This window comes from Rhamphochromis longiceps, linkage group LG17 (assembly GCF_057381845.1).
Source record: "Rhamphochromis longiceps isolate RC_006_pf linkage group LG17, R_longiceps_female_GT1.1, whole genome shotgun sequence".
Taxonomy (NCBI): Eukaryota; Metazoa; Chordata; class Actinopteri; order Cichliformes; family Cichlidae; genus Rhamphochromis; species Rhamphochromis longiceps.
In genome coordinates this window covers 17,777,459-17,791,181 of record NC_140573.1, presented here as the reverse complement: position 1 = coordinate 17,791,181, position 13,723 = coordinate 17,777,459, and the positions used below count along the sequence as shown (strand labels likewise).

The 13,723-nt window shown below is 40.9% G+C and overlaps 1 protein-coding gene across 1 annotated transcript; it reads right to left on the bottom strand.

The window, feature by feature from the left end:
* Nucleotides 1-1,863: 1,863 nt before the first annotated feature.
* LOC146649516 (Krueppel-like factor 2) lies at nt 1,864-6,854 on the bottom strand. The gene is made up of 3 exons (XM_085387117.1): nt 4,241-6,854; nt 3,052-4,045; nt 1,864-2,962 (listed from the first exon to the last, which is right to left on the bottom strand). Exons 1-3 carry the CDS (start codon nt 4,310-4,312, stop codon nt 2,787-2,789), a joined length of 1,242 nt encoding a protein of 413 aa, XP_085243243.1. The 5' UTR covers nt 4,313-6,854; the 3' UTR covers nt 1,864-2,786.
* Between the last annotated feature and the right edge of the window lie 6,869 nt (nt 6,855-13,723).

The following is a 13,723-nucleotide window of genomic DNA, read 5'->3' as shown; positions in this document are numbered from 1 at the left end:
AATAAACAAACAATAGAACATTAAGAGTCTAATGTTCAGGTGGTTTTTGTACCTGTTTCTTATCATTTCATTTGGTTTCCCCTGCTGATGTAAACATAAACTTTTTTTTCCATTTTAGGTGCATTTTGATGGATAACTTTTTGTTTAATTTTCTTCATCATTGTCCCCACACGGCATCACATGTATAACATATAATTTATCAAACAAAAAAATGTTACATTGGTTAAAATATTTAAATACATTTTTCGTACTTTGATTAAATACTCAACCTGCAAAAATAAAAAAATAATTAGTTCAACTGGGAGACACAGCGTCCTTTTTTGATTTGTGTCTCTTCTAACTATGCTCCTTGTGATTTCTCGCTCTCACACTCAGCGGAATTTACGATCCATCTGGGAAACTGCAGGGAAAACATTCCAGCAGAAGTTTCCTGCAGTCCACAGCAGTGCTGCTATCCCAGTAGATGGCAACCTCTTCCCATAAATACACTTCTTGTCCCTTTTGTTGCCTACTGAGCTCAGTGTTGCTCATATGCTGCAGGCCCAATCAGCCTATGGGGCTTGCAAGCCCTCGGCCTCCCACCTAAGTTGGATCAGACCGCACTCACGACCTCAGCGAACCTTGCCCTCTTCCTTTAAGGCAAATCTATATTATGATAATGAATCTATCTTGTTCTGCTGCTTTCACAAAGGCAGAAACCAGCATGTAAACCAGGTCACCCTCACGCCAGAGCTTCCCACACTCCACAGTGGCAGTTACCCTTCTGCACCCAGCTGAAAAAAGTGAAATGAAAATGTTTGATTTTTCACTTGAGTGAATGTACTAAACATAGTGGTGGGGAGTGTTCCTCTTTTCTGAGGGTTGGCACGGGGCAATTGCGGAGATGGTACTGAGACAAGTGACCTTTCACAACCCAAAATAAACACAGGCCTTGTCACGGCTTTAGCGGAAATGGAGAGATAGTGAAGTTTCATTAAGAGCCATCACCTATATGCTTCCAACACTACATGTGGTAAGCATGCATGTTACTTGACAATGGTCAAATTTACAGTTTAAAGAATATTGGATGGTAGTTTTATTCTTGTAGTTTGGATAGTAATTGGATCTAACCCAGATTCTTGTTTCCAGTGTGTGTGAAGTAAGAATGATGATCACACCCTTACTATTCGATCATCTCTGTCATGCTCTAATGGTCTATGAGGCAACTGTTCCCATTACTGATTTAACATGTAATGCATTAAAGGATCACACCACAGAATTTAAATCTTTTTGATCTAAACATCTTTGTGGGGTTGAAACATTCCCACGACTTAAAGATATCAACTAGCTATTAACAAGGTTGCTTTTGAAATTAAATTTAGCGTTGGTGGCTCAAAACTGATTTTTTGCAAACAAAACATGACTTACAAAAAGTAGCATTACAACAAAATATCTCTCCAACTCCCGGCTTCAAGCTGCCGGAAAACAGTCTTCCATCAGGCAACTTTTTCTTTTTTGAGCTTTTCTTTATCCCTTTTTTTTAGTTTATTTGAAACACTTTCTTTTCACCACTCCATATTTGCCCTTATGTTCCACGTAGCGTCCATACATACTTTGTAATTATGCCAATGTAATGTTTATATTTATGAGTATATGAGTGGGTTGACCCAATTTCTCAGGATGCTTCACCTATTACTAAATGTCCACATACTTGTATCTACATGCCCTAAGATATTGCTCGTCTTCTCAGGTGCTTTTCTTCTGATATACCCTTCTATGTTGACTCACTACAGTGACCTTTGAGTATTTGAACTTTTGTCGAATAAAAACCCTTTTATAGACCTGTGAACTTTGAAAATCAAACTCTGGAGTCAGAGATCATGTTATCCATTTAGTTTAATATGTACATTAAAATAAACTACTTTCCAGTATATAAAATGACTGAATTCACAAGGCAGTACATTTCTTCAAGACACAAACAAATCTTTTTGCCAAAGACTGTTTAGTCCTTTGTCAGTCGATTGGAGTCGAGACGACGCACGTCTGTGAGACTGTAAAACCCTGACTTCAAATGCTACTAACCAGCAGACAGACTCACAGACAGGACATTCAGTTCAAACCTTCAACGAGACGATTTCATAAGAAAACATTTTCCTAAAACATTGTTTCATCTGCTTGTTACAAAACACAGTTAATAAAACTTTGTCTTTTGGCCAGTAGAGATTATGGCACTTGTTAGTTCTGTACTAAAGTGATGTATAAGGTACTTATTGTAAAAAATACAAACTCAAATATCACACATTTAAGGATCATCTGCATCCAGTTGCTTCATTGGCATGTGTCTGATATGTTAAGTGGAACGTCCCTGTTACCTTTGCAAATAAACAAAAAAAGTAGTACCAGCTACATCTGCAAGAATTCAGAATAGAATTCATATGTTTGCTGTTTGTGGTTTTCTTGTGATTTCTTACACTCACATACACATGCACGTACATACACATATCAATAAAAATATATATATTTTCCCAGAAAATATGTTTATAGTCTCGTGTGATGGCACGTCATCTTAATGCCTAATAAGCCTTCATAAAAGTCACCATAATAATCCTATACAATACATATAGCTATTACAGTGTAGTCAACAGTGGTCCCATTATCCATTCATGGTACCAGTAAAATTAACACTCCTATAGGAACTTGCATCTATATATTGTCGTCGGATCCATGTGGCCCATCGTAGGATTCTTTAATCAGGCTGATGCTGTGCAAATCAGTCATTGTCTGTTTGTTGTCCTTCTGGTATTTGCTCACATGTGCCTCTTCATGTGGAGGGCGAGATGGTCAGACCGGGAGAATGCCCGTTCACAAAAGTGACACTGGAATGGCCGGTGCCCGGTGTGCTTTCGGAAGTGACGTGTGAGCTCGTCAGAGCGAGCGAACTTCCAGCCGCAACCCTCCCAGCTGCAGTGGTATGGCTTCTCTCCTAAGAACACAAAGAACACCCATCAGTGACAGCATAGTTCGTGACGTAGTTGAATAACATGCCCGCCACACTCAGCCTGCAGATCTTACCTGTGTGAGTCCTGAGGTGCGCCTTCAGGTGAGAGCTCTTCGTGTAGGTCTTTCCACAGCCGGTGAAAGTACAGGTGTGTGTCGCGGTTCGCTTCCTCGGCCAGGACCTGCGACCCCTCTTTGGCTTGGTGTCCATAATATCCAGCGGGGAGGAGGGCGGAGTGAGTAAAACCCGCTGGCCAGCTGCCTGCTGCAGGCCCATGGCTGCGTCCTCTCCGAAAACGCCGGTGAGTTTATGCTGGTGGAGCGCCTCAGTGAAGGAGAAGTGCATCGCGCCGTGCTGGTGAGGAAATCTCGCGGGCGCCTTGCAGTGGTGTAGGTGGAAAGTCTGCGGGAACGTCGGCGAGGTGGAGGTACAAATCTGGCGCTGCTGGCTCTCGGTGTTCATCAGGTCGTCCGGGCTGAGCGGCGGGGTCATGCTGCCCATCGCTCCCTGCGGGGAGCTTGCAAGCCGGGGCTGCTCGTTAAAAACCATGCATGAGACGTTCCCTTCGTGCTTGATTTTAGTGCAGCTCTGAGGCGCCAGACCCATGACAGGTCCGTATGTGTCCACTGAGACCGGCTCAGCTTTAATGTTCGGGTGCTCGAGGAATACACCCTGAGTGGTCTGGAAAGGCGTGGAACTGACCAAGAATCTTCCCTGAATACCGGAGCTGCTCGCAGGGAGGAAGCTGGTATCCATGTCGGAGCGAAGGAGCTCTGCCATCAGGCTGCTGTATTGGGAAGGACTGTTCATGTCTGGAACAGACGTGTAATCGCTTGTTTGATGGGACATTTCGATGTGATGCTGTTGCTGTTGCTGATAAACAGACACCCCGGAATCCTGAAGGCGGTATGACTCCGGTACCGTCCCGGCGGCCGACGCACTGCTGGAATCGGCGGTGTTCGCGAGAATAAACTCCAGATCCAAGAACCTGTCCAGGTCCTCTTCGTCTTTTCTGCCCTGGCAGCTGCTGTTCATATCTGCCCTGCTGATCGCGTCGCTTTTCCACTTCTGCTTCAGGGATGGGAGCACAGTTTGTTTCAGAATGCATCATTTCTTTCAACCCGTTCAGATGATCAATACACACATATGTATAATATACACAAATAAAACAACAACTAATAGAAATATGCTTTCTGATAGCAGGAAGACAAGTGCATGAAGCTCGGTGAAAGCAACAGTTAATAAATAAAAAGGCCAACTTACATCTTCCCAGTATTTTTCTTTTTGGTTGGAAAATGTAGAGATGGATGGTAAAATTGTCCCACTCGAGGCCATTATGAATAGTAAAAAACACTGAATTATAAAAATAACTTCTGTTTAAGGCAAGTCACCAAAGTCCGCTGAGTTGCCAGATAAGGCTACGAGCGCGTAACTTCTGCCGTCCGGTGAGCTGGTCCTCGCTCACATGCAGCTCTGCGCCTGGAACAACTGGTTTTCTTATAAATATCACTACATACATAAACCGGACCAGTGTGTGGCTAGGGGAAGGAAGCGCGTTCAGGATAGGGACGCGGTGTACCGACCAGCCCCTAAATTTAGCCTCAGTATAAAAGCGTGAATTTTCCCCGCGAGTCACAGACAGAGAAGCGGAGACGGACTAGTGCCCAATGCTTTCTCTGCTCTGCTGCGTGGAGCTACTTAACCCTCGCGGAGAAAGAACCCGCCCCTTTGGCCAACAGCTGGCAGAACAACCGCCCCCATATCGGCGCTCAAAGACAGAACAATTAACAGTTTAAATAACGCGTAACAAATATTAACACGTTAACATAAAAAAACAAAGTATCACACAAACACAAAACCCAACATATTGGAAAGCGACACAGAACGGTCTCCATTTTAAAGTGAAAACGTCTCGTTCTTTCTGATAATTATTGTGTTCTGAAAAGCTTGATCCATGATTATTTTGCTCCTGTGTTTCTGAGTATATGACAACACAGAGGTCAAATATCTCTGTCGGTTTCTATCTCAGTGAGAAAGCGGACAGAGGTGCGTGCGTCAGGCTAGAACACGACAAGCCAGTAGCGCACACTCCCTTGTAGTGAATGCAGCCACGCAGTTTTCTGCAGCAGTTTGCAGCCACCAGGCGCCACCTTCACCATCGCGGATTTCTTAAATGCTTTCTATGAAATCTCTCAGGTTGTTACATATTAGCCGTGTTGTCCATCTGGTTAAGCCTACCCCTCTGTTTCATTTTGGTGACATATAGTTGAGTGAATGTACCAACACTTTCTGTAACAACCAACAGTCTGATCAGTGCAAGTTTCCAAACAAACACATTTTTCTTACAAAAACAGTAAAATTGATTTGTATATATCCATCTATGACACAGTTTTTTTTTAAAGTATTTCAGTAGTTCCTAAAACTATAAATCTTTGATTTAAAGAACAAAACAGGAACTGAGATTTAACTATAAAAGCTTTACAGAGAGTCAGAGGATCTCTTTTAAATTATTTTTTAAAGGATCTCTTTGAGCATAAATAAAAGCTACCATAGGACTATTTCTTCAGAAGAACATGGACTCTTGATACCTACAATCAGGGTGTTCAGTGGTGATGCTGTGTGCTGGCATTGTCAGAGGTGAAATCAATATAAAAATGTTCTAAGAGATAGTTTTTAATCTGACTCACTGAACACTTACAGGACATTTTGGACTGATACATTTGACAGCAATCTCCACCTGCATCATAAAAAAAACACCTAATGAAACGTCCAGAAAAGTAGGGGAGACCAGGGATAGTTGTAACGTGGGTCAGTTGTAACACTTAAAATTTCTCCAATCAGGGCTAAGTTTCAAACGATGTGATTCATCCTGTACATGTCCAATTCAGTTCTTCTATCACATGTGAAAAATTAGCACATTTTGTCAAACACAGACAGTTTAAGAAGAAAAGAAGTCATTTGTATGCCAAAAAGTAAGTTTTTCTACTTTATTTCAATTTGTGATAGCATTATCTGCTTTGCAGTTAAACTCATCAAACTTAAATTATGTTATTTGTATGTCTATGGGGATATATTCTGTGTAGGTCTTTAGTGCTAATGTTTTAGCTGTTGGCTGTAATGTTAGCTAGTTCATGGCTATAGGAGTTCTGGGTCAGTTGTAACAGCAACAGTCTGGGTTAGTTGTAACAATAATGCAGATGTTACAACTTGCCACACTATTACTTTAACTTATATTAAACAAGTTGGGGCAACGACATCAGCAGAGAGAGGTTCACTGGTCGCATTTGTATATGCGGTTAATTCCTCCACTGTTTGTGTTCCCACGCATACGTTATGCAGACCACTGTGTCAGAGATGGACCAGTAGGAAGTACTGGTAGTGGAAATAAGTCAGGATGGGTGCAAGAAACAGATTCCCTCATCTTTCTGAGCCAATGAGGCCAAACTCAAGGAAGACCAACCAAAATGAATGAAATATTCAGTTGCTGAAAATTCCATAATTAGTCTTTTTGGGGGGTTGGAATATGTTCAAAAGCTAGATTTGTGTCACACACACACACACACACACACACACACACACACACACACACACACACACACACACACACACACACACACACACACACACAGCTACATAAATAGTTCCAAGTGCATTCATGTGTTGAATAAAAAAGATTACATGTTAAGAATTTGTCAGTACCCTTATTTCATTGTGTTACATTTCACCCCAGGATATGTTATGGGGTTAGTTGTAACATTCACTCTTTGTGTTTGAGACCATACCATGGAACGAGTAATTGTGCTGCAGAGAAAATAGCTGCACTATTTAATAGCAGAGACATGTAAATACTTTGCATTACATTTTGAATTCACTACCTTAAAAGAGCTTCAATTTACAGACAGAAATGTCAAAAATGTTACAACTATCCTCAGTCTCCCCTATAGACTTTTAGAATCAGTGAAAAAGAGCTCCGAAACCTTTCTGGTAATCAAGATGACCTGATACTTTACTCACACATTTTATGTGAACAAACAGGTGATGAAATATTTTTGAAATATTTTTTATTTTTCAGTTGGGGGTCTTTCAGTCACAAGACTATTAGCTAGTATTTGCTTTCTGAACACGACCCTTATTGCAAATATGTCAAGCCTTGTTCCTTTAGGTATCTCTAGCAGAGATGGGGTAATTTAGGCACATGTTTTCACTGTAAATGCTGATAACTGATACTAACAATTTCACTCCCTTCAGTCCTGATGACATCTGATAGTTAGTCCAAGTAGCTATACAAAAACACATAACACATGTTTACACATCCTATGTATTGTACATATTTGTGATGGAGGGAGCTCTTTGTATGTGAAAGGACTTATTTTGTGTATTGGTTCACAAAGGTTTAAAGGGCATGTGACATTTTTGACATTTTCATTATTTACTGTTTTCCAGTCAGTCTGCATTAACTTTGTTTGCTCTCAGTAATGTTTTCTGCACTGCTTCACCATTAAGCGACATATCCTATATCCCTGACTGCAGATATCAGTGAGCAACGTCTTACATGCATCTGTTTGTTTCCTATTCATATTTCAGTTTAGATCGAGATTATTATATTAAATCATAATGGGTACCAGTCACTTATGTCCACTGCTTGAGGAACATGTGCTCTGGAGATACTCCTTATTCACTTGTGCAGCACTTGGTGACATTAGGGACTGAAAATGTAAACACAAAGAGACGTCTGAAGTTCGTGGTGTGTGGCCATTGTTACCCAATCTTCCCTGACCCAAAATAAAAATACAAAAAACACCAAATTTTCTTAACTAAACTCTTACACCCATTAGCAAGAGAAAACCGTTTTCAACAAAAAGGCTGCTGCAGTGTATGTACAGTTAAAGAATACTCCAGGTTGTCTAATATATAAAACTGTTTACAAAGATCTAGACCAGCTCTCATAAGCCAAACACACAAATCTACTCACTAACGAACTTTTCAACTCTGGATTTTCCCAGAGAAACACTCAAAGCTACTAGCAGAAACACAGCCTACTGGGTGGTGGAGGAATTGAACCCACCCACTCAGCAGGCACCTGTATCCATTAAGTCCAACCCATTCACACACCTGGGAGGGAGGAGAGAGAAAAACCCACACCCACATCCTCTGGTGAGGTGAGTCACACATATAAAACATGTATGATCCACATGATCTTGGGTCAGAACACCATCAATAATCAGCTGGAGTCAAATACCAGGACATGATTTATGTAAAAGTGAAGTTTGTAGAGAACATCCTCTACATCTTTCTGTCCTTCACAAACATCTACAACTGAGATATGAATGGTAACATCCCGTGAGGGTGCAAATAACAGTTGGCTGTCTCTCTCAGGCTTTTCCTGCCATTTCAGTCAGTTAGCCCAATATGGAATTGTCATCATACTGTTTCAGGAAAAAACATGGAAATGTAATTAAAAATGCAGTTTAACTATATGGAATTGGAAAATTCCATATATAGCTATACAGGTCTATTTACTCACTGTGCTCAAGTGAAGGGCTTTTCTACCTTATATCTATACCTACAGCGGTTTTCTTTCTTTCCTTTCTTCCTTCCTTCCTAGTACTATAGTCAGAAAGAAAGAGGAAACACTGGCCTAAAAATACTAGAAATTTCATTAAGGGATCAGAAAACGCTTCTTTTGGATTTTCATCCATATAATCAATGCACTGCAGATCCACTGAAGTGGTTCTTGTTATTATGGATAAGAAGACAAAAGTGTCCGGCCTTTTACTTAAACAAAGTTACAAGCCATATTACACTACAACCCTTAGTATGTGTAGTGCGTTCATTTCATTCAGTGGTCATATGCCTCGTGTCCTTATCTGTATTTCCCAAATTCTTGCTGTCATCTCTGTAGGCAGCTAAAAGCTTGTCTTGTTCCTCAGCTTCCCTGACTGCGTCGTATCACATTTCCAATAAGTCATCTACTTTGATCTCCAAGTTATTCCTCGTCTTCTCTTTCTCCAAGCACATTGCTTGCGTGCTGGGAATCACCTATGTTAACAGTCCTGCATTTAAAGCTGCAGGACCATCACTTGAAAACAAATTGTACTCTCCCCACACACCAGGACTGCAGTGTTTATCCTGCCACTCCCATCTACATTTGACTCAGTGAGTTAAGGGAATCTGATCCTTTTAATGAGTTAAACAACATAAAGCTGCTCTCTCAGTCAGCTTTAAAACCAATACAAAAACCAATAGTGTTCATGATTGACCCACTGTCACTCTATGATGGAGTGGTTTAAAATTTCCATGTGGAAGTGAGTTCTGGTTGTCTGGTTGCATGTTTCTCTGTGTGAGGCTCGGCTGTTCTCACAAATGACTATCTGGTGCTGTGTCTAGATTGAGACAGAGTTACATCATGGCACAACAAGGCTGATGGGGTTGGCTGAAAACTTGTGGCTGTTAGAGCTTTGCTTCCACTGTCTAGGTTTGCCAGACTAATTGTTTGTGACAAATTCCCAAATTTAAAAAAACTGCCATTTAAAGTAATCAGATACTCGGGAAGGACAATAATTGGGTTATTTGAGAACATCTGATGACAACTTTTTCTTTTTTTTGTTTTACACCTGTGTGGCTTATCACACTCCTTTTCTTTCTTTCTTTCTTTCTTTCTTTCTTTCTTTCTTTCTTTCTTTCTTTCTTTTTTACACACTATTTCAGTTATATTCTAATTATGGTCTGGTTTGGTCCTGCCTCTGCAATGTGTAGTGATTAAGGGACAACTAGCTGTACCCTGCTCTTACACTGAAGGCAAAGCCAGACTTTTCTGAGGGTTGCTAACATACCACAGTATTTAAGCTTTACTAAAACACTCAGATAACACATAATTTCACGACTGTATACACAACATTTTATCAATTTCATTTCAACTTGCAGTCACTTAGCTGGGATTTACAGTGAACTGTGAAAAACTATCAGCTCTCCGAGGCTTTTTGGATTAATGTGTTTCTTCAATACGATTTGATTTTTTTATTAGAACCAGATGACTTTCTCATCGTGTCAAAGTTATTGTAGCGTGTTTCGGGATAAACTCACTTTCCATGGTGCACATACTTTATGTCTTTGTTAAACTTCTTGGAAACACCTGCTTTGACTTCTCCACTTTCCTCTGCACGGCAGGAAAGCCTTGCTGTTCTGTTTCTGTGTGTGTGTGTGTGTGTGTGTGTGTGTGTGTGTGTGTGTGTGTGTGTGTGTGATAGAGAGAGAGAGAGAGAGAGAGAGAGAACAGAGGCAAACTTCTGGCTCAGGCAAAGCAGTGTCGGAGCTGAGAACCAGAGTTTGAGACAGAGTGGGCTCTTCCCTCTGCTTATATAGGTGGGTTATTTTTAAACCAACACCCCCTTCCTTATTCCCTATTATTGCACTTCCTCTCCCTCTTTCTCAGGAAGCCTACTTGGCTGAGTTTCCTGCCGGTATGCCGTGCTGACTCCAAGTGAATTGAAGAAGTAATAGCACACAAGGGTAAGGACTGGGGTGAGAGACACAGAAAAGGAGAAGAAGGAAAAGTCAAATATATTCCTGTAGCACATTTAAATGACTTTTGACCAAATTGCGGAACATCTAAATAATCAAAGGACATAAAAACATAGGCCAAGATGACAGAATTTAAGAAAGGAAACATAAAATAAGAAAACCTGAGTAAGAAATAACACAAATAAAGGGAGTCAGAACTCATTCTGATTTAAAATGTTGGGGAGGCCCTGATGTGAAGGGGCAGTTTGCTCCAAAGTTTAGGTGCAGCAACAGCAAGGACCTTCTCTCTGTGCTTTAATCTGGACCTCAGGACAGCAAGGAGCATTTGGTCCAAAGACTGCAGTTACATTTTTAATCTTGTCTCAACATCCTCCAAACAGTCCAGTTAAAACTTCAGAGGATTCACAGATTCAAGTTTTAGTGTCAGGTAATCTGGCCAAAAGGGAGCAGAAAAAAGGACTGGGCCAAGAATGGATCCCTGCGGTACCCCGAGAGAAAGTGAAGTTTTTGAGGAAGCTGTATCCCCCATACTGATAGAAAAACTTCTGTTGGTATGTAAGATTTAAAACATTCCAGTGGAGTCCTTTTGACTCCAACACAGTGCTCAAGAGATAAAGATTCGATGATCTAAAGTATCAAAGGCAGCACAGAGGTCTAAGGCTACGTCCACATGTATTTTTGAAAAGGCAGATTTTTCTATGTGTAAACGGTGTTTTCATTCACTGAAAATGGAGATTTTCAGTTTTTGCATTTAGTGTGGACGAGGAAAACGGAGAAAACGCAGCGCCAAAGGTGTGCGCCTTTTTTGACGTCACACTGTGCGCCACGTTTTTGTTTCGGTGAAATGAATTTCTACAATGGGGGACTTAGACAAAATACTGTTACTGTTAACTTCACTCTCTGCAGTGTTTACAACACAGTTACTGTCCCTCCACACACAGGACTCAGTTCTGCTTCTATGCGCCATCTTTGTTTACTCTTTCCCACCCAGGCTTCTAGACTTCTGATTGGCCAACATTTCTACACAGTTAGCAATATATCGCCACTATGTTTCTTTGGCATGTTCCTAGCAGCGTTTTCCTTCGTTTTTGCGTTTACGTGTGGACGGGATTTAAAAAACAAAAAAAACAAAAACGGAAAATCTCAGTTTTCAAAAATACCGTGTACGTGTGGAGGTAGCCTAAGAGTATTAAAATGGAAGAATCTCCCAAATAAGCAAAATTTAAAAGGTCATTTAAAACTTTAAAAGAGCAGTTTCAGTCCTGTGGTGCGCTTTAAAACTAGACTGTAACACTAATGCCATTTTGACCTGGAAAGGTCTGGCGCTGAAGAAGTCCGACTGTAGAGAGAAAAGGCAATTTAAAAATTGGTCTGAGCAATTTCTAAATTGCCACAGTACTTTTTGTGGGTTTCAAGTGGCTGATTACTTCATTCAGCAGTAAAAAAAAGAAAAATGATGGGTCAGTTGCAGGAGGGATAATATGAGACCTGATATGCGATCCTATTAACACAGAAGTTCAAAAAGTTTTTCAAAAAGTTGCTTTAGCTGCTACAAGAGGAGCAGCAGTGGAAGGATCAGAGTTAATGATGCGAAATAAAATATGAAGTCTGTGACAGTTGTTAGACACAATCTTAGAGAAATACTTTGTTTTTGCTGCTCTTACAGACTCATGATAATTTAATAAAGATTCTCTTAGTCCATTTTCATTCAGCTTCTCTGCACAGCTGTCTGTTCTCTGGTGGCATTATTCAACCAAGTTTTAGGTTGGATCAAGGATTTCCAAGCAGGTTAAATTAAACAAAAGTCATCAGTGAATGGACCTATCAAACAGTAAGCTGTGATTATTTTTTGATAAGAACAAGCAAAAATGATCAGCAGCAACTGAGGTAATCGTGCAAGAATCTGGCACATCAGGTTTGACAGAGAATTATAAAAGGGGAATCTCAGTTACTACAGACATGGGTCAGGGACATTATCGTCACTGATTTCAGTGTCACAGAGAGTCAGACCACAGTCATATCTCAGCATAATTCCTGCCAAAAACTCAGTGAAGTCTTAGATAAAATTCTCCTGTAGTTTTGGTCGTTGATACACCAGCGCACACAGCAAAGGAGTGGGCTCCTTGATTTCAAACAACTGCAGTTCAAAGCTGGGGTAAACATCAGCTGTTAGCTGCTAACAGTTGAAGCAGTTTTTATACACAGTGGCTAACCCTCCACCCTGGCCGGTTTTCCAAGGCGAGCTGAGGTTGAGGAGTGAATTACAGTCTGAAGGAAAAAGTTCAGAAAATGGGCTCAACTCACCAATGTTTAGCCAAGTTTCTAGAGCAAATCCATGTGTCAAGAGGTGAGGAAGTCATTCAGAATAAAAGTGAGGGAAAGGACCTTGTTCAAAGCTTGGTATTGAAATATTAATTAGTGTGCCCCTTTGGACTACCTTTGATAGAGCAAGAAAGATCAATGGAGATAAAGAGAGAAGCACAAACGGTAGATTGCAATCCAAGACAATGTCAGTTCAATTCAAATCAATTTTATACATCCATCCATTCGCTTCCGCCTATCCTTTTCAGGGTCGCGGGGGGCGCTGGAGCCTATCCCAGCTGTCCTAGGGCGAGAGGCGGGGTACACCCTGGACAGGTCGTCAGTCTGTCGCAGGGCCAACACATAGACACAGACAACCATTCACACTCACATTCACTCACAGAGTCACACCTATGGGCAATTTGGATTAATCAATTAACCTATCCTCACAAGCTGCATGTCTTTGGATGGTGGGAGGAAGCCGGAGTACCCGGAGGGAACCCACAGGGAGGACATGTAAACTCCACACAGAAAGATACCAGCCTGATGGTGGAATTGAACTTCTTGCTGTGCGGCAACAGTGCTAACCACCGTGCTGCCCAAATTTATATATGTAGCACCAAATAGCACCAAATCACAGCAACAGAATTTAGTATATGGGTTGCGCCCATGAAAAATTCTACATTGTGGGTCATTCTTTCTTTCTTTTTTTTTTTGTTAATGTGAGCTGACATTTTTTAAGGTTAGCAAAATCCCATCTGTCATAAACATCTGTTCCAACACATTTGTAGTGAAATTATATTGCTTTGCACAAATGGTCATTTGTAGTGGGTGCCTCGAAAATAAAAGCAGCAAAACTGCGTTATAATTTCCCACAAAACTCCACAAAACACTGAGCTTTTATAAGGCTGATTACAGATCTAG

What these genes read in the sequence shown, in the direction of transcription:
- LOC146649516 (XM_085387117.1), bottom strand. Translation starts at nt 4,312, where the DNA reads ATGGCCTCGAGTGGGACAATTTTACCATCCATCTCTACATTTTCCAAC. An exon ending in AAGAAAAATACTGGGAAGAT is followed by an intron (nt 4,046 to 4,240) that starts GTAAGTTGGCCT and finishes TCCCTGAAGCAG; the next exon opens with AAGTGGAAAAGCGACGCGAT. An exon ending in GCACCTCAGGACTCACACAG is followed by an intron (nt 2,963 to 3,051) that starts GTAAGATCTGCA and finishes TTGTGTTCTTAG; the next exon opens with GAGAGAAGCCATACCACTGC.